This window comes from Gouania willdenowi, chromosome 13 (assembly GCF_900634775.1).
Source record: "Gouania willdenowi chromosome 13, fGouWil2.1, whole genome shotgun sequence".
NCBI classification, from domain to species: Eukaryota; Metazoa; Chordata; class Actinopteri; order Blenniiformes; family Gobiesocidae; genus Gouania; species Gouania willdenowi.
This window is the reverse complement of record NC_041056.1, coordinates 32,583,680-32,602,805: the sequence shown is the minus strand read 5'-3', so window position 1 is coordinate 32,602,805 and position 19,126 is coordinate 32,583,680. Positions and strand designations below refer to the sequence as shown.

Here is a 19,126-nt window from a genome sequence, read left to right as displayed (position 1 = left end):
ATGGAGCCTAAAAGTACCTTCTCATTGAAGACAATACAGTGAATTAAATTCTATACAGTTAAAATTATATAAAATAATGTTTGATTTAATTTCATTTGATTTTTTTATATTGATCATGTAAATGGCAACTTAAAAACAGTTTAAAATTAAATAAATTGAAATACAACAGTATATTGCATCTTCAAATTCTTACACCTCAGTTTACATGAACACGTTGTTATATAAAGAAGATTTTTTTACTTAATGTCTTTAAAAGGCTACAATAAGTAACTTGAATTTGATAACGCACTGTCATGTGATCAACACATGCTAATTGCTAATTTCTTGCCACACATAAAGCATGCATATTTAACCGGCACATTGGCGGTTAAATGTCTCTGTCCCCACACAATTAAAATATTTATTTTCTTCCAGAATAGTGTTTTTGTTGGTTTAGTTATCTTGCCAGGGATTTAAAACTTAAGGTTAGCCACAGGTGCAGGAAAGTTGATGGTCTGGAGATGTTGCAGGAGGTGAAGTAGGAAGGTGCTGAGTCATTGGACACCGTGATTTATTTTTAGGTTAACAAATTATTATTTCTTGATTTTTTTTGTCATTAGTCATTAATAGGCTCTGTAAAAAAAAAAACAAAAAAAACCTGTTTATTTCAATAGTTTTCTTTAAAGCTTTAGGGAGCCATTGCAAAAGAGTCAAAGGGCAACATTAGGCCCAAGAACCGCAGGTTTCAGACCCCTGCTCTGAGAGAACAACAGCTGAACATCTGGCCTGGCATCATAGTCTATCAGTTCTGACCCCTTGATGCTGATTTTTAGTAGCGTGTACATTCAGCACATTCTTCCTTTTTACTGCTGCCCTCAATGTGAGCGCTCAAGTAAGGGCTTGTTATGCCTGGCTCCGTTCGCTGACAGCGCGCACTCCAAAGGAGCACATTGGTGTTTATACTTGGTGCATTCACCGTTGCAATACCCTCAGCAAAGTTGCGTGAGTGCGCACCGTCTCCTCACCCAGAGAGAGAGAGAGATGCACTCTGTGGGACGTGACAAGGCGCTAAGCCACTCAGTCCAAAATAAGGTCACCCATACGAACTTGCATGGGTGCGACCAGTCAAAATTTTCACTCGCACACACTGAAAATATATTCGCATATGCGACCATTTTGGTCACAGTCTCGAGCCCTGCTTACAAGGTATGATTCTATTCACGTTCAAAGTAAATATACCGTAGTTCCTGGTTTGTACAAGTTATGAGCAACATAATGAATGTCGTGAATTATCTCTGTTTAATCTGTTCCCCAGATATGTGATTTTGGCCTTGCTCGTGTGGAAGAGTCTGATGAATCAAGGCACATGACTCAGGAAGTAGTGACACAGTACTACCGAGCTCCAGAGATCCTCATGGGCAGCCGCCACTACTCCAATTCCATTGATATCTGGTCTGTGGGCTGCATTTTTGCTGAGCTGCTCGGGCGACGCATCCTCTTCCAAGCGCAAAGTCCCATTCAGCAGGTAAAGCACCTTTGATTGGTGTGCCATTGTGAATTTTTGATTCAAAACTACTTTTACAGACTTGAAGCTGCCTTTTATCCTGCTCAGTCAGTACCACTACATGGTAAGCTAGCCAAAATATGTCACTATGTTGAGGGGTGGGGAGACCCTAATTTCCATTGATGTGCATGAGTGATGTGCGCACAAGGAGTGACAAAAAAAATAAATAACCAGAACTTTCATAAAAATAATTTAAAAAAAAAATGCAATACATCCCAGAGGACGGATTACAACTTTTCAAGTATCCTTATCTGTAAACTCAAAAACCGATGTACAATTCTTAGTTATTACTGTTAAAACAGCTGCATGTCAAATGTGTCATAATATGTGTTCACAGACAGATAAGGAATAGACCATTCTCTGTCAAAGTTAAATGACAAAGTGCTCTGTTCTTTCATTTGTAATTTGTTCACTATTTACAAGTTTACCACTTCAAGACAGGACAAAATGTATTACATTTCATTATATTTTATCCATGACGTCCACTCGTTGTCCTGGGAGGGCGATGACTTCTGTGCAGAGGTGCAGCCAGCAGTGCGCACTTGAGGTCACTGCGTTGGCTGCAGCCCATTAAATGAAACACTGATGGCGCTCAGACTTCTGTCCATGCTGGTCAGACTATTGTCCAACTAGTTTCATTCTATGTACAATGTAAAGCTTCAGTTCGATCAAGCTACAATTAAAAATAACAAGTGATACAAGCTGTCATCTATGCAGAAGTTGGTGAAATGCACATTAGAGGATGGATACCTGAAATGGTTCAAATATTTAGAAATGATGCTCAGCTTCAGGTCACATCAGCTCCAAAGCAGGACACGCTGCAGGAGCACAGACTGCATCACACTCGTGCAGGCTTTAGAGTTCACAGTATTGATGACAGATGATGATGATGATTGATGTGGTGATCATTTCTGAATGCAGAAATGTAAGAAGTTCATACAATTGGGCTTTTCACATAAACAAAAGTTCATGTGTCATTAGCATGAGGAAATTTTTTTTAACTGTGGCTCAGACAAAAGAATGCAGCTGATCCACACACTGCAATGATTTTATCAAATAAACCTGTTACATTGTTCAATGACCGCTTTCATTCATAGAACGATCTATTTACGCGCGGTGTGCATGTCAGGATCCTTGATTGTAAAAAAATGCTTAAGCGCAAATGGAAGAATAGGATAAATGGTAAATTGACTTGATTTATATAGCGCTTTTATGCCTACACTGAAGAAGTCCCAAAGCTCATTCACCCATTTAAACACCAATTGGAGTGAGCTGCCATGCAAAGTGCTGGTCAACCATTGGGTGTAACTTTTTTGATTGTGTGTTTATATGTTCATGTGCAGCTGGATTTAATCACAGACCTTTTGGGGACTCCCTCTATGGATGCAATGAGGACGGCATGTGAAGGTGCTCGTGCACACATTCTCAGAGGACCTCACAAACAGGTGAGTGGTAACCCAATACATGTGTTGTTTTGAGCAGATTGAATATGATCCTAATATTTTCAATGTTGTTGTTTGCATTTTACCTTTATTTTGTGTATGTCAAATGTGTGTTGTAGTGTAAGGACTTTAAAACACAAATCAAATCATATGCACCTATGTACAGTACATGCACAGCGTTTTGTTGCTATCTAATATGAAAAGCCCTCAACCATTATATATTAAAAGTAAAAGTAGTGTAGTAGGATAAGCATCTTAGCCATATTTTGACAAACACTTTATATTTATGTAATGCTACTCTCTAGATCAGGGGTCACCAACATGGTGCTAGTGGGAACCAGGTAGCTTGCATGGACTATAAGAGGTGCCCTTTGGAGCTCTAGTCACCAATGAGCTGCATTTAAAATCTGATTTACTTTCCAGGATTCAAACTCACATTGAAACATACATATGATAGATGTACCATAGTTAGGACTTAGTAGAGATAAATATTGCTGAACGTGATAAAGTTTTACTATTAAATTATCGACTCTATATGTTTATGTTGATGGAAGTAGGACCCAAAAGCATACCACAACAGGTAAGCTGATGTGACAAAGTTTTTTTGTCAATCCAAAAAGAAGACACAGATAACAGGCGATCGAGAAGCTCGGGTGGGCTGGCACTATAGTGGGGTCGGAGTGAGTGTGGCTGGCTGCGGGGCCGACAGAGTACAGGAGAAGTAAAAAAAAAAATTCAAGCACAGGGAGACAAAAGGATAGCTGGCGAACTGGCATTCCAATGCAGGTTCACACAGGCCCTTTATACTGCAGGAAAAGGTGGTGGCTGAAGGGTTGATGATAAGCAGGTGTGTAGATGGCACAGTGAGTTGATCGAGGGAGGCGCCGGCCCACACAGACATTGAGATGAAAAAAAATTTATTTATAATTTATTATAAAATTAAATAAAAAAGGAGTAAAAAAGAAGCTTCCATCCTGTAAGAATGAAAAGCAGCCCCCCAACAAGGATGGTCAAAAGGCTCCTGGTAGAGCAAAAAGGCAAGACCCACTAACTAACAGTTTCACAGTTTCAGCTTTTATACAGATAACAGAAAAAGTTCCACCCTGATTTGAGGAGAAGGAGGGGGTCAGATGCCCAACAGTGGAAACGTTTGAGGATGATGAAGACGTGTATATTATGAGGAAGCTTGGGCGCCACTCTTGTCTATCCTTGATAGTGTGTGTGCGAGTATATCTGCATGTGAGTTTGAGTTTGGCCTTCAGCGGAGACTCTGTGTTGCAATGTGTACACAATACGATCTGTACTGTTTAATCTAACATGACTCAGCTGTTCAAAAGTGCAAAGAGTAATGCAGTCATCATGTGTTAAAACATGACAAATTGTAAACATGAACACACATTTGATGATATGATGATGAATATAATAATTGCCATAACATTTGTTAGTAGGTAGTAAAATAGGAAGATTAAACTTAAGTGTTCTACTTTTTTAAGTTGCTGCCTTCCTTATTATCTTACCCTCTAGTTAAAGTGAAACTGTGAACATTTAGTATTAAGAAGTGCTGGTAGCCATTCGGACTATTCAGTACCTATGAAGTAGCTCACAGTTTCAGAAAGGTTGGTGAACCCTGTTCAAGATGCTACAATAATATAGCAACAATAAAGCGACATAATGGTCAACCTTAAAATAGGATTGCCAACTGCTAGTTTGGCTTCCTTATGAAAGACTGAAGTTGTGTGTAAAATGTAAAATGATCTTTAAACAAATGTAGCTTCTCGAAGTATGTCTAAACTTGTCATGCTGTCATCTCATAAAGTCACAACTGTGAAGATCGAGTCATGATAATACATTTCCTGGAGTCTAATGTAAAATGGAGGATGGATAAAAATAATGTATGGGGCTTAACACTAGTCAAATATACAAACTGTTCCATCAAAAAAGTACAAAAGGCGAGAAGCTTGATATGCGCTCTTATTTAGTTTGTATTTCAATAAAAGGCATCCTTGAAAACATACTGTATGTTGGCAGTGGGACCATCAAATTCTGTAGATTTAATGCTGTGGTGTCTGTTGTGTCTGCAGCCATCTGTTCCTGTTCTGTACACGCTGTCTAGCCAAGCAACCCATGAAGCAGTGCACCTCCTGTGCAGGATGCTGGTGTTTGATCCGGTGAGACATTGTGCGGTCCTCAGCTTTGTGTTTTGTTTTTGATAAAGAATATGACCCATCCATCGAGTCACTGGAGTGCAGTTATGAATGGGTATGATGCAGCAATGTACACATGACATGGAGCTTTGTCTACAAAGGAATCAGACCCAAAGTGGTGTGGAGAAAGTGGGTACACAGTTTTAATATTGGAAGTCACGTAACTGCCTCCAGTCCTATTCAGGACAATGACAGGCCATACCAGCCTGTCGTTGCCCGTTCTCATTAGATCTCGGAAGCTAAGCAGGTCTGGGCCTGGTTAGTAGTTGAATGGGAGACCACTGAGAATTCCAGGTGCCACAGTGGCGGGCAGTCACCCCAGTGGTATCTGTCAGAAGAATAATCCCTTAATTCTGTAAAGCGACTTTGAGTGTCCATGAGAAAGCGCTATTTAAAATTGATGCATTATTATTATTATTATTATTATTATAAACATAAAACTCCTAAACTGGATAGAGACATTCCCCCCAATTTTTCTGGGGCAGGCCGTGATGCATATCTGGAATGAAGCTAGCTATACTAAAGCTGCAGTATTACAGGAACAAAGGTGAGAGCCAACAGGCCACAAATTGTTTTTCCGTGTTTGTACAATATTTTAGAGAATTTTGAATAACACAATTAAAAATGATATTGTAATACGTCATTACTAAAACCGTTAATTTGTAAAGTGCGGTTCAGGAATTTAGCACATTAACAAAATATTTTTTTAAATCAGATTCAATATTAAATTAAGTATAAAATATGTAATTTTACCTGGTTTGTATGTAGTGTTACATACCTTAAATGGTAAAACAAAAATATTAAAAATTTTTGATTTGTACCTTGAGTCTTACTCAATTTGAATTTTAACGCACATTTAGCTGCTGCAGCTATCAAATTTATACGATATTCACCCACCAGTTTTGTCCGTAATCATGGCAACTTCACATGGAGATTTCTGAAAAGCACTGGAAGGAAAATGCCCATGTATTACCCATGAGAGGCTATTATATCAATGAGTACTAGAACAATTTGTTTTCATTTACTTTTTTGGCTATCTGCTGTATATTGTTTAACCACCAAACCTCAGCTGTATTTTTTAATGTGGTTTTAGGATTTTCAATCTCAGCTCCTGTCTCTGCATCATCAGCTCTCATTCAGATTTGTGTCATCAGGGTTACTGTCACATTGAGTTGTCTCTGGAATTTAAAACTTGTAATATTGTTCTGTGATTTAAAAAAAATAATTTCTTAATATGTAGTCAAAGAGGATTTCAGCAAAGGACGCCCTGGCTCACCCTTACCTGGACGAAGGCCGACTGCGCTACCACACCTGCATGTGCAAATGCTGCTACACCACCTCCTCTGGACGTGTTTACACCAGCGACTTTGAGCCCATCACCAACCCCAAGTTTGATGATGGCTTTGAGAAGAACCTAAGCTCTGTGAGAAATGTCAAAGGTAGGAGTTGCTGCTGTCACAATGCGTGAGCATTAAGCCTAACTGAATGTGAATTGCACAAACCTGATGTGCAGCTGTTGGTATCTTGAAAAAAGCATTGCTTCATGCTTGGGAAGCAAAGATTTGAGATTACTATGACTATGATTAAAATGTTAGTCTCACTTTCCTTCACAGAGCTCATCCATCAGTTTATTTTGGAGCAGCAGAAAGGGAATCGTGTACCGCTCTGCATAAACCCTCAATCTGCTGCGTTCAAAAGCTTCATCAGGTAGGATGACCTTTATTTAGCATTAGGGCTACAATGTGCATGAGGGGCAATTTAACATTACAGTTTTTATGTGTAATGACATTGTAGAACAGGGGTGTCCAAACTTTTTTCACACAAGGCCAAATAAGGAAACATGCACTCTAGGGCTGTAGTCAACCAAGGAAATGGTTGGTCGACCAAGACTATGGCACAGGTAGCGATTAGTCGACCAAAAAATAAATACATTTAAAAAAAGGTGCCGTGCTGCAGCTTTCAGTGCACTGTCCTGTGATCAGAGCAGAGAGACAGAATTAAGACACACTTGAAGCATCCACTGTTGAATCAATCCCTTATCCTTATATTTGACACGTGGATTATGTAAATAGAGCCATCTCTAGTGCGCGCTGCGCACCTTTGTATTTGACGTGCACTTTTTTTCCTGTGCGTTGATCTGATGATGATATAAACAGTTGTCTGTTAAGTGTTAATAAAAGCAGGATTACCATGAAAACAAATATAAATATGTCATTTGTATGAGGAAAAAATAGGTTTTTATTGTAGGTTTTGGGTCGGGCAGGGATATAAATATTTAATCTGTCTGTCGGACCTGTAGGGTTCAGTTTCGAGTTAGGGCCAAAGCTTGAATAAGGTTCATGTCATCAATGGTCTGTTTAACCACCAAAAACCAAAACAAAATATTTGTCTCTCTTTATCCTCGTCCTTCTCTCCAACTGCTCATTCATTCTCCGGCTCTGCTACACAAAAACTCTGAGACAAACGCGACAATGCGCACAACCATTCACACTGGAGTCCAGTACAGGTCACGTTTTAAATGGCATTGTGAACGGATGAACAAAAAAATCGGAAATGAGCATTAAGGTCGCTTTGGAGAAGTTGCGCTCGGTGCTCTGACTCAGAGGAGTAGCCTGGGGTATCGGCCCTGATCTTGTTTCCACACACCAGTTGCCCTGTAGAGTCACATTTGCTTCGGTCTTAAATGTAATCCTTCATTTCATTGAAACTGGATCCTCTTTGCACAGCAGAATGAGTGTGCGGATGAGAGTCAGGTTTATGCTGCCATCTGCTGTACACGTGGACTGAGCACATGCGGCGTTGCGTCATATACTTAATTGACAGCGACAAGAGTTAACAGGAAAAAAAGCCTGTCTACTTACAAAATATATATCAGTAGGCTACATTATTAAAATCGCACACATATGTCACCATTGTAATTTTATTATTTTGAAAATAATGAACAACTTTTAATGCTGAAATTGAAAGTCAAAGTCCCTGCATATATAGTAAGTCTGGTTGACCAATGAAAATCTTGGTCGACCACGATGGCATCGACCAATTAGTCAACAAAACGACCAAAGTTGGCAGCCCTAATGCACTCTAACAGCAGACCGGGAAGACAAGAAGCTGAAATTCCATGACAGCAACAAGCAGGAAAAGTGTCTGTGGCAGTGTACAGTTAACAGTTTGTAAGGCTCCGTGTCACGTAAACGCAGGTCCATGCGTACAATAATTACTGTTCTACTATTGACAACGCTACGGGTTGTCAATAGTAACTTAGTGTGCACCTTACAGGAATACCTCTTAAAAGCTGTTTTTGGTCATTTAACAAGTGGTAAATACCTAACACCATCTGTCAATGAGTGAGTTTTACTTCATCTTCTCGCTCCTCGTCACAAAATCTGTTATACTTTTGTGTTGATTTGGTGCTGTGTCCACTGGGCATGTGCTTTTAACTTCAATATAATTCCACACCACAGGCACCTTACCATTTGTAAAGCTGCTACCATGGCTCCGTTTTCCTTACCATTTGCCCTAGTTAGGCCCTAATTTGCCTTTGGTCCATAGTTTGAACACCCCTGCTGTACAACATGAAGTAGACAGAATAATCACATCTGAGTGACACTGTCACTCATTTGGTATAATGTTTACAGTGCAAGTACTTTGGTTATTTGTGTTAAATAATAGATTTAATTTAAATGATCTTGAATGATGATTATGATTTGATACAATAAAATCTTATTAGAAATAAGGTCTATAGAAACATTTTAATAATACAGTAAGAGATAGGAAATGCCACTGAACAAGGGTGCAAAGAAATATTTGTTTTATATTCTTTGGTTTAATCTAGGAAAAATAGCCATCATTATCAAAAACTCTTCAGCAGGTATGTTGTACAATGGTCAGGAGGTGACAGATAGAACTAGCCTTCATTAATCTTAAGTCTCTTCTAGAAGTGTGTGCTATCATCACACATTATACAATCCTCTATACCTATCTCTTGCAGGGTGATTCAACTGTCCCCTATGAGTTAGGTTGCTTTGTGTGATGGTTGCCTTTCCAGATGCAAAGCAGAGGATTCCTGTAACATGCTTGCCCTTTTTTTATGGCTAAAACCAACATACAATCAATTAAGACTCCCTGTAAAATGACGTGTGTTTAATTTGTAATAACCACAGTTCTGTCCAGTAGCGCTAAATAAAAACATCACTCAGAAAACCTGAATATAGGTGGATTTAACAATCTGTTTACTGGTAGTAAACATTTCTAACCTCTGTACCTCATCCCTGAGCTTGAACTTCAGAAAAAAAATGATAGTTGAATAGTTTTAAGGCTGTACTTATTATTCTATTCAGCTGCTCTGTTAGTATTACATTGCTATATTGAATACAAACTTGATTTTTGGTGGAAAGAGATTCATTTGTATCCTTATGTCACCTTTAGTAACAAGAACAGATTGAAATAGAATGAATATTTCATGTAAGCCAGTATAAGATGTGTAACAATTGAGCTTACACTCGAGTGGATGGCTAATATATTAATTTCACCTACTTGTTGGCCTGCTTTTGAACAGCTCCACAGTGGCTCAGCCCTCTGAAATGCCCCCATCTCCACTGGTGTGGGAATAGTTGCTGCAGTGTGTTATCATCTTTCCAAGTGTCCAGCTGCTGAACCAGGGAAACAAGAAAGCGTCTCAGAAGTCTTTGACCATCTGCGTAGCATTTCACTGAAGAACAGGACTTTCAGGTCTGCGGTGTTCATGCTGAAATGTGGAACAAATTAAGAAAAATCAATGGAAGACCTTTGTATGGGCTGTGCTCGAAGGGTTGGTATGCAAACAAATGAGACTGGTTGCTTTGTAGACCAAATTAGAATGTCTTCAATGAAGTCGTAGTTTCCAGGTAAATAATGCATAATTAAGTATATTTGCTTTGCTATCAGATACATTTTGTAGGCAGTTGAGTTTAAAAATTCACCAATCAAAAATTTATTAGCTTACCATACCATAAAGCTTTTCTCTGGATTATAATACTCCTTTTCATCTCTTACACGTCACTTCATATTCAGACAATCAATACTGAAGATCCTTCATATTTGACAAGGCTTTGCTTTTCAATATTAGCTACATACCAAGCATGTTCCTGTTCTTGTGAACTTGTGGTTAGCTCAGGATTGGCCAAAGATTAGAAGCCTTGTGTTTAAATATGATATAAATGTATCTACTTTGAACAATATGGGATACACTGGAATTTGTTAATATTTATATTTAAAAATCCTATTTAATGCTAAATTAAGATTCAACCTGGTAACTCAAAAAAAACTATGTCCAAAGTGGGGTGTGAAGGTGTTTAAGCACCTCCCCTTTTGATTGTATAATAAGTTCTCATCTAAACATCTTTTTAGAAGAACAAATCCAACCTGAGTTACTAAAACAAGCTTTGAAATCAAAAAATATTTTTAAATCAAAGTATATATTTAGAAACTTGATATGAAAGATTTCTATTCTCTAGTGGTAAGCCTTAGGTTGTCCACAGATGTAGCTTTTGCATCTTTAGTAGCCTGAAATGTTGCTTTTGGTACTAGGGCAGGGCTAGTAGTGTGGAATACTCAATGGAACTTCAACTATTTTCATCATGACAGAAATAGTTGGAGACCTCTGGTTTAAGCAAACTTATGAGGCACCATGTTGTTAAAGTTCACTTTAACTGTGCCATGAGATGTGTGTTTGCATATGAGAAAAGAAAGTACGAAAATTCACTAATTTTAAGTTGTGATAAAGTTGGCATGATTTCCAAACATAACATATGTCAAGTTTAGCATAATGTGTTCTACCAACCGTTTCTATCAGGATTTTAAGAATAATCAATTGCAGGTTTTTATACATGAGGCCACAAAATCGTAAGGAACATAAGTCCTCTTCATTTAATCAGCCTTTGTAATTGGCTGCAACTGCATTTGTATCTAGAAATTTAAGGAAAACCAACAATGGACAAACATGTTTTTATTTTTATTTTGGTGGCATAATTCCAAGGAGTAGTTACATGCTACATAAACAGAAATTTCAAAAGCAAAAGATCTAAGAAAAGCAAACAATTCCTCTGACTTCAGAAATGTCAAATCAGCTAGTGTGCTGATAATGGGAAAATAAGCAGAACAGGAAATGCCACCATAACAATCCCTTTCTTCTACTGGCCAGTATATTTTCCCCACTTGTCCACTCATTGTTCAAAAACAGTATATCACTGTCAGGATTTTGTGTTGTCTACGTGTGTGCCTCCTAAGTCCCAGCTTGGACAGTAAGGTAACTTTCTACACACTCAGCCAGAGTGAGCATCTCTCAGCCCAAAGAGAAGAAAGAGAAACAATCTTGTTGAGAAGCAGATAAGATTTTTTTCCTTTCAGCATGAGTTATTCAGTTCTCCTGCAGTTCCTGATTACATTTGTTGAACACTTATCAAAAGGAATCAATGGTTACCTCCGATGATCTGGTCATAAAGTTAACTTTTTCTCAACCCCTGGCATAGAGCTGGCTATCCTCTTTATTCTACATGGTTATTTAAGTTTAAAGGCAGCCGTATTGCCACAAAGTTATACCATCAAACACTGATTTATCATTTCCCTTTTTTATGAGCAAATAAGGTATTCCACCACTATTTCAGATAAAGATTTTTTTTACGCCCACACAAAGCAGGCAAAGTTGACAATGTCAGGAGGTTTGTGTAATTGCAGATCTTTAAAATTATGGACAAAGTAAAATTATGTTAATACCATATATTTGTCTTAATTTAGAAACAAGATTTCAGTTGTTGTAAATAAAGTTTTTATATCTTCTGATGGGTCTCTACCCTACACAAAGTCTTATGACTTGTGTCCCTTGCACTTAACTCCGCCTTGTTGTTTGTGTTAGGTTTTTTAAATTGATCCAACAAATTTTTATTTGATGGTTAACCTTGTCAAAAAAAGATACAAGAAGACATAACTGAAGCCTTTAATCTGAGTCAGGGCTTCTCACATAAAATAGAAAGAGAACCACAAAGGTACTTTGTAAAAAAAAAAAAAAAAAAAAGGTATCGGTAAAAAGAAAGTAGATAAAATATTTTATAACAAAGCTGTTTCTAGTTTTAAAATCAAAGATCCCTGGTCCTGACTAACTTTTGCCACTAGCATACATCGCCAACTTCCACTTTTATTCGCACGACTGTCAAATGAACATATCCAAGCAAAACTTGGATGTAGTGTAATTTTCCAACCTTGGACCCACTGGGAGATCATTTACGGTAATACTGATCTTAATTGGGAACAATTGGCATTTTAAATCCATATGTGGTGTAATGGTGTCAAAAGTTTGAATAATTGAAAACATATATTTGTAAATATTTCATATTTAATTTAAAATGTTTTTCTGCTGCTACTTTCGTAATGATTTTGTTTTGGTGAGTGCCACCACCTGGTCAATAAGGAGGACTGCCAAACTGCCAGAATATGATTAAATTAGAAGTGTATGAAGGGCAATGAAGAAGATGCTCTGGTCTTCTCTTTAAAGCGATTATCCGGAGGATGAAAAGAGAGAGAGAAAATTCAAAAGCGAACATCTCGATGTCCCTCCCGAAACAGCTCCATTTCCTCCCCCTGCCTCTGCCAATCTACTAGAAGCCACGCCTCTATTTTTGTTCACACGCATAACGGAAATTAACAAGGTCGCGTCCGGTCGCATTGATATAGGTCTATGGGTCATTGTTATTCTTTTGGCGTTGGACATTTCTGGGGTCAGAGACTAGCGCTCCTCCATGATGCTATGCTTCTCAGAATGATACCCGTTTGCTGTTGTGACTGTTGTTTTCATGCACGGTTGCATTCAATTTGATTGACAGTTTCCGCTACAGGAAGTCAAAGCCTATTGGCTGGGCAATCGCAGCGCCATTTTCATTTGTATAGGGGTCTATAGGACAGAGGCGGGACTGCTATGCATTGACATATATCAATGACCACCGGCAGTAGACCATAGTAAAATACTAGTGAGGCATTTTTTTTGCATTTCAAAAGAATGATACATTAACATAGATTTATCAGAACTCCGGATATGAGCTTTAATGTAGTCCTCCGTGAAAATTGAGAGGTTTCCAGCTAAAGTGACGCCAGAAGCTGAGATCAGGATGAAGTTACCAGCAATATCCTTCTGTAAAAGTGTTTAGTGTTTGTTTTCTCTACTTGAATCCAGAGACAAATTCTTTACAAACCGCATTCTAACGGCGTATCATAGAAGCAAGTAGCATACAAATGACATTTAAATGGCAATATCCCACCTATAAGGGTTTTTCTAAATGGTAGTGTGAAAGCGTAACCCTGTTCCTGCTCATACATCTACACCGTCTCCGGGAAAAAAAGCTTTGAAGTAAATCATTTAATATATTTTTAGAATTTTTTTTAATTATTATTTTTGTCCTATGGCATGCATTGTCCTCACACCAAGAGGTATGCTTATGTATATATGTAACTAGACAAAGAGATCTACACTTAGACTTAAAAAAACAGCACCACTGTATAGAAATTGTATTAGCCTTCACATTTTGAAGGCTGTGATGGTAGTTATTTTTTAAATTTGCATACAAATGTATATATTTTCTTGATTTTTACCCTGCAGTTAGATTGTTCATGATCTTGTAATGACTCAGAATGCACAGTGATGTTAACTGTAACTTGTGTCTACAGCAGAGCCTTTTTTGTTTTTGTTTTATCCTAGCAACACTGTGTGAATATATGTATTAAGAATTCCCAGTGTTGGTCTCTACCTCTTGAGCTCAATCACTTAGCTTTGTTTACCTCCACGTGCTTCTGATTTCATGTGAGAAGGATTTGAAAAACACTTGAGTGTCCATCCAAGTTTTGTACTGAAATGTTAAAATCTCCAACCATACCATGTCCCATCTTTACAGTTTCAGGTACAAAGTGAGAAGTTTTAAATCTATTTGATGTTTATAAGATAAAGCCCTGACATTATAGCCAAGGGCTACCTGACTGTTAGTTGATTTTCACTATTTGAGAAGATTGGGAGGGAAAGTCACTGCTTCACCTTGGAGACTGTTCAAAGATGAGTGTCTATAAGAATTCATTTGATGAAAAGATTTATGTACAAACTAAGAATTCTGCATACAGTATATTATCATGGCCTCCACTCAAAAGGCGGGAACATTGGATTAAAAAAAAATGCACCTTGTTTAGCTGTTTATGCTTCTTTTTTAAATGTTGCAAGTGTCTTTTTAACACTTTCCTGGCTCATATCTATTCACCCAATGGTGTGTAAAATTATATGATCTATTTGCATTACTTGCAGATTTCTGTCTTGATTGAAAAGGGAGCCCTTTAACCAAGTGACTAAAGCATTTGGGCAGAGATCCAGGTCTCTGCTGCCCAGGACCGGCTGAAGAGATCAAATCACTTGATTCGGTTGGAAAAGTTTCAAAGTCCCCATGGATGAGCTGGAGGAAGATGTGGGGAATTAAGATGTCTGAGCGCCTTTGTTCTAATACTCATACTGCATTTCAATGTTGATTGAATAGGTGGGAAGATGAAAATGTTTAATGACAAACGCAAGATGGGTTGATATACATTTTTTACGAGTAAATAGTGACAGGAGTCTAGATTGAAGATCCTATAAAATAAGGTTTTTTCATGACATATCAAAAAGTAATCATGCATGCAAGTGTTACACTAAAGTTCTTGGATATTGTGAAACGGCGTACATTCGTACAAAAAGACAAAAGCACGGTTTTTGTCCCAAATTTTCTCCTTTTTGGACTAAGGATGGCAAATGTCAGATTATTTTATGGTTTAGAAGATTATCCTATGGGATTATTCTGTCATCAGCGGTGTGTCAAATGTAAATTTGTCTTGATAATCGGCTCCAAAACGAGTCAGGGGAGACAATTGTAAATCTTAAACCTGTTCAATATTTACAACCAGAAAGCCAGTGATTCCTGGGAGCTGACTGAGAAACACATAGTGCTGTGTTCAAGGAAATTTGCAATGCAGCATTTGCAAATTGTGGTCTCTGATTTCAACAGCAGCACATTGAAATATCTCAAACAATGCTGACCGGTATAATATTACATTTTTACCTCCAACTTTACAGAGTAGGAGCTCCGACTTCAGGTGGCGTTCCAAGTCCATTTTTAATTTAGGAGGTCAGAAAATTCAGAGGAGCGAGTTGCTTGGTATACAGCATTAGATCATTTTGTTAGATCACGCAGAGTTTTCTGCCTTGGAGGGGACCGGTGGTGGGACAGAGTGGCTATGTACAGTGGGGCAAAAAAGCATTTGGCAGCCACCGATTATGCACACAATCACATTGTATGTTTTTAAAGAATGTATTCGTATAATGGTGCAGAAAATAAATATTTGGTCAATAACAAAAGATCAAGTAATGTAACTTTGGCAATGACAGAAGTCAAACATTTCCTGAAGGTCTTCACAAGGTTTGCACACACTGTAGCTGGTATTTTGGCCCATTCGTCCATGCAGATCTTCTCTAGAGCTGTGATGTTTTGGGGCTGTTGCTGGGGAACACAGACTTTCAACTCCCTCAACAGATTTTCTACTACGTTGAGGTCTGGAGACCAACTAGGCCACTGCAGGACCTTGAAATGCTTTTTACAAAGCCACTCCTCTGTTGCCCGGGCGGTGTGTTTGGGATCTGGAAGATCCAGTCACATTTCATCTTCAATGCTATTACTGATGAAATAAATGGGATACATGGCCCCATTCATCCTTTCCTTAATACAGATCAGTCGTCCTGACCCATACCCTTTGCAGAAAAGCAGCCCCAAAGCATAATGTTTCCATCCTCATGCTTCACAGTGGGTATAGTGTTGCGATGCCCCTCAGCATTCTTCCCTCTCCAAACACAGCAAGTGGCGTTTATACCCAAAAGTTCTATTTTGGTCTCATCTGACCACATAATATTCTCCCAATCCTCATCTGGATCATCCAGATGGTCACTGGCAAATTTTAAATGGGTCTGGCCGGGGGACCTTTCGGGCACTGCAGGATTTTAATCCATGGCGACATAGTGTGTTACTAATAGTAACCTTTTGTTACTGTGGTCCCAGCTCTCTTCAGGTCATTGACCAGTTCCCCTTATGTAGTTCTGGGCTCATTCCTCACTGTTCTCAAGATAATTTGTACCCCACGAGGTGAGATCTTGCATGGAACCGCAGGTCAAGAGAGATTGTCAATGATCTTGTATTTTTTTCTATTTTCTAATAATACCTCCAACAGTTGAACTCTTTTCACCAAGCTGCTTGCCTGTTGTATATTGGCTCATCCCAGTCTTATGCAGGTGTACAATTTTGTCTCTGGGGTCCTTAGACAGCTCTCTGGTCTCGGCCATGGTGGGGGTTTGAGTCTTGACTGTTTGAAGGTGTGGAAATGTGTGTTTTATACAGATAACGACTTCAAACAGGTGCCATTAATACAGGAAACGAGTGGAGGATAGAAGAGCTTCTTAAAAAAATAAGTCACAGGTCTGTGAGAGCCAGATTTCTTGCTTGTCTGTAGTTGCCAAATACTTATTTTATGTAAGAATTTACAAATAAACTCTTTAGAAATCATACAATGTGATTTTCTAGATTTTTTTTTCACATTCTGTCTCTCACAGTTGAAGTGTACCTATGATGAAATTACATACTTCTCTCATAATTTTAAGTTGGACAACTTGCACAATCGATGGCTGCCAGATACATTTTTGCTATATGTGGTGTGCTGTGTTGAGAATGTCAGAGGACACAGTATGATCAAAACTGTTTTATAACTGATTTTTCATCTTCATGTGGGTCTGTAACAGATAAAAACATTTTTTTTATTTTATTTAGAAAATCTTTGTGCTTAACCCGCTTTAACAACTACTGCTCTACTACTAATTTTCAATCAAGGTATGTCAGTCTATCTCCTGAAGTTGAGCATCCACTTTATGATCAACTGCCCTGTGTTAACCTCATCTATCCACCTTCTGTTTCCCTTTCCTTGTGTAAAATTAAGTATTTTTCTAAACTGTGAATAATGCTAAACCTCTTGCATCTAGTTTAGGAATAGTTTTAATCTCAGCCACTGTAACATTTTATCAGGTAAGACATTGTGTTATCACAGCTCTGACTCTGTATGTTTTCATGGTAAACTTCATTGATTTACCAGTCTGCAGACTACTGGCACTAGAATGGAGATACTGGCATTGCCTTGTGAAAACTACTCAGGAATGAACACAGCAGTTGATGGTGAAGGCAGTCACTCTCCCTCCTATGCCCTCTATGACCCATGTGGATATATTAGTTTTCTCCTTTTTGGAATGAAGTACTTGAAATAAATTATGCTTATTTGGGGAATTTGTAAAATAACTTACGACCTTTGGTAAGACTAACCACCATTTAACAACTACTGGACAATTTGAACTTCCAGAATTTGCTGTCCTAAACAATGTTTGTATATTTGACGTTTTAATCAGATGCATTGTAATTTCAATAAAACTTGCAGTCTATACTGTACATAACTCTGCCCTGCCTTTAAAGCACTGTAAATCAAAGGGGGTTGACGAGATTTTTGACTATTGTCTTCCAAGAAAGGGTTAGGTGTGACGAAATTGATGATGATCTAGAGAAAATGGTGGTGAAAACAGTAAATACTGTATGTTGTAAAACAGTGGGGTTTATTAATAATAGTAATAATAATGCCTTGGAATTATATAGCACCTTATTTTGGTCACTCAAAGAGCTTTACATGGCATTATTCTTTCACTCCACACTTAGTGGTGGTAAGCTACTATTGTAGCCACAGCTGCCCTGGGGCAGACTGACAGAAGCGAGGCTGATAATAGATAAATCAACCAAAATTGAACACCCTAGTCTAGCGGGTACAATTGTAGTCTCAAAAAAATATACATTTATCATAAGCACCCAAACACAACTCATCCAGAGTGCACAACATTCACTCACGCGCACCCATCAAAGTTGCACTATACCGCAGAAGACAAACCCCCAAAATGTTACAAGCCATAGGATGGTAGGTCTAGGACGATGCCTCAAATAACTATAAAGATGTTTTACCAGGTGGGGAACATAAACGGGAGCAGGTTGTCCAAAATGAAAAGATTTATTGTACAAAAATTAGATGTAAATCTGCAACTAAGAGTTAATCTACTACATCAAAAAGTCTAACAAAAGGAGAAACGCTGCACTTGTCGGTCGGCCTGGTCTGGTGTGTGCCCAGGCGTTTTATTGTGCCAGCTGATTAGGTGTAGGTGTAGGACAGCATCAGAGCCTTTGGAGGAGACCTGGGCGAGTTGATGCAAGGAAGGTGACAAAAGGATTTGACATAAAGGATTTGGTCCTTAACAGAGGAGCAATGTGGTTTTTGTCTGGTCGTAGAACTGTGGACTAGCTCTACCACCCTAAGATGGGTCCTTGACGGTGCATGAGAGTTTTCTCAACCAGTCCACATATGTTTTGTGGAATTGGAGAAGGCATCCAACCGTGTAGCTCAGGGATTCCTGTGGAGGGTCATCCAGGAGTATGGGGTATAGGACCCTTGATAAGGGCTGTCCATTCCCTGTACAACTGGAGTCATAGGTTGGTCCGCATTGCGGTAGTAAGTGAAAGTTATTTCAGTGAGGATTGGACTCTGCCAGGGCAGCCCTTTGTCACTGATTCTGTTCATAACTTTTATGGACAGAATTTCTAGGTGCAGCCAGGGGGTTGAGGGAGTCTGCTTTGGTGCCTCAGGATTGGGTCACTGCTTTTGGCAGATGAAGTGGTCCCTGTTGGCTCCATTAGGCCGTGATCTTCAGCTATTGGATCGATTCTTTGCCGGGATCAGAATGGGCACCTCCAAATCCGAGTACATGTTCTTGACCGGAAAAAGGCCGAGTGCCTTCTCTGGGTTGGGGATAAGATCCTGGCCCAAATGGAGGA

At 38.7% G+C, this 19,126-nt stretch overlaps 1 protein-coding gene across 2 annotated transcripts in view; it reads left to right on the top strand.

Moving 5' to 3' along the window:
* Positions 1-19,126, top strand: part of nlk2 (nemo-like kinase, type 2) — a 56,089-nt gene that overhangs the window by 25,680 nt on the left and 11,283 nt on the right. Inside the window, exons 6-11 of one of the 2 annotated variants that reach the window (XM_028464270.1) lie at positions 1,295-1,504; positions 2,887-2,988; positions 5,067-5,153; positions 6,430-6,628; positions 6,803-6,896; positions 9,745-14,385. In XM_028464270.1, the coding sequence (XP_028320071.1) occupies positions 1,295-1,504; positions 2,887-2,988; positions 5,067-5,153; positions 6,430-6,628; positions 6,803-6,896; positions 9,745-9,799 (747 nt within the window). In that variant the 3' untranslated portion in view covers positions 9,800-14,385. Of the gene's footprint in view, positions 1-1,294; positions 1,505-2,886; positions 2,989-5,066; positions 5,154-6,429; positions 6,629-6,802; positions 6,897-9,744; positions 14,386-19,126 lie in introns of those variants that run through there. The other variant, XM_028464269.1, reaches the window with a different exon arrangement.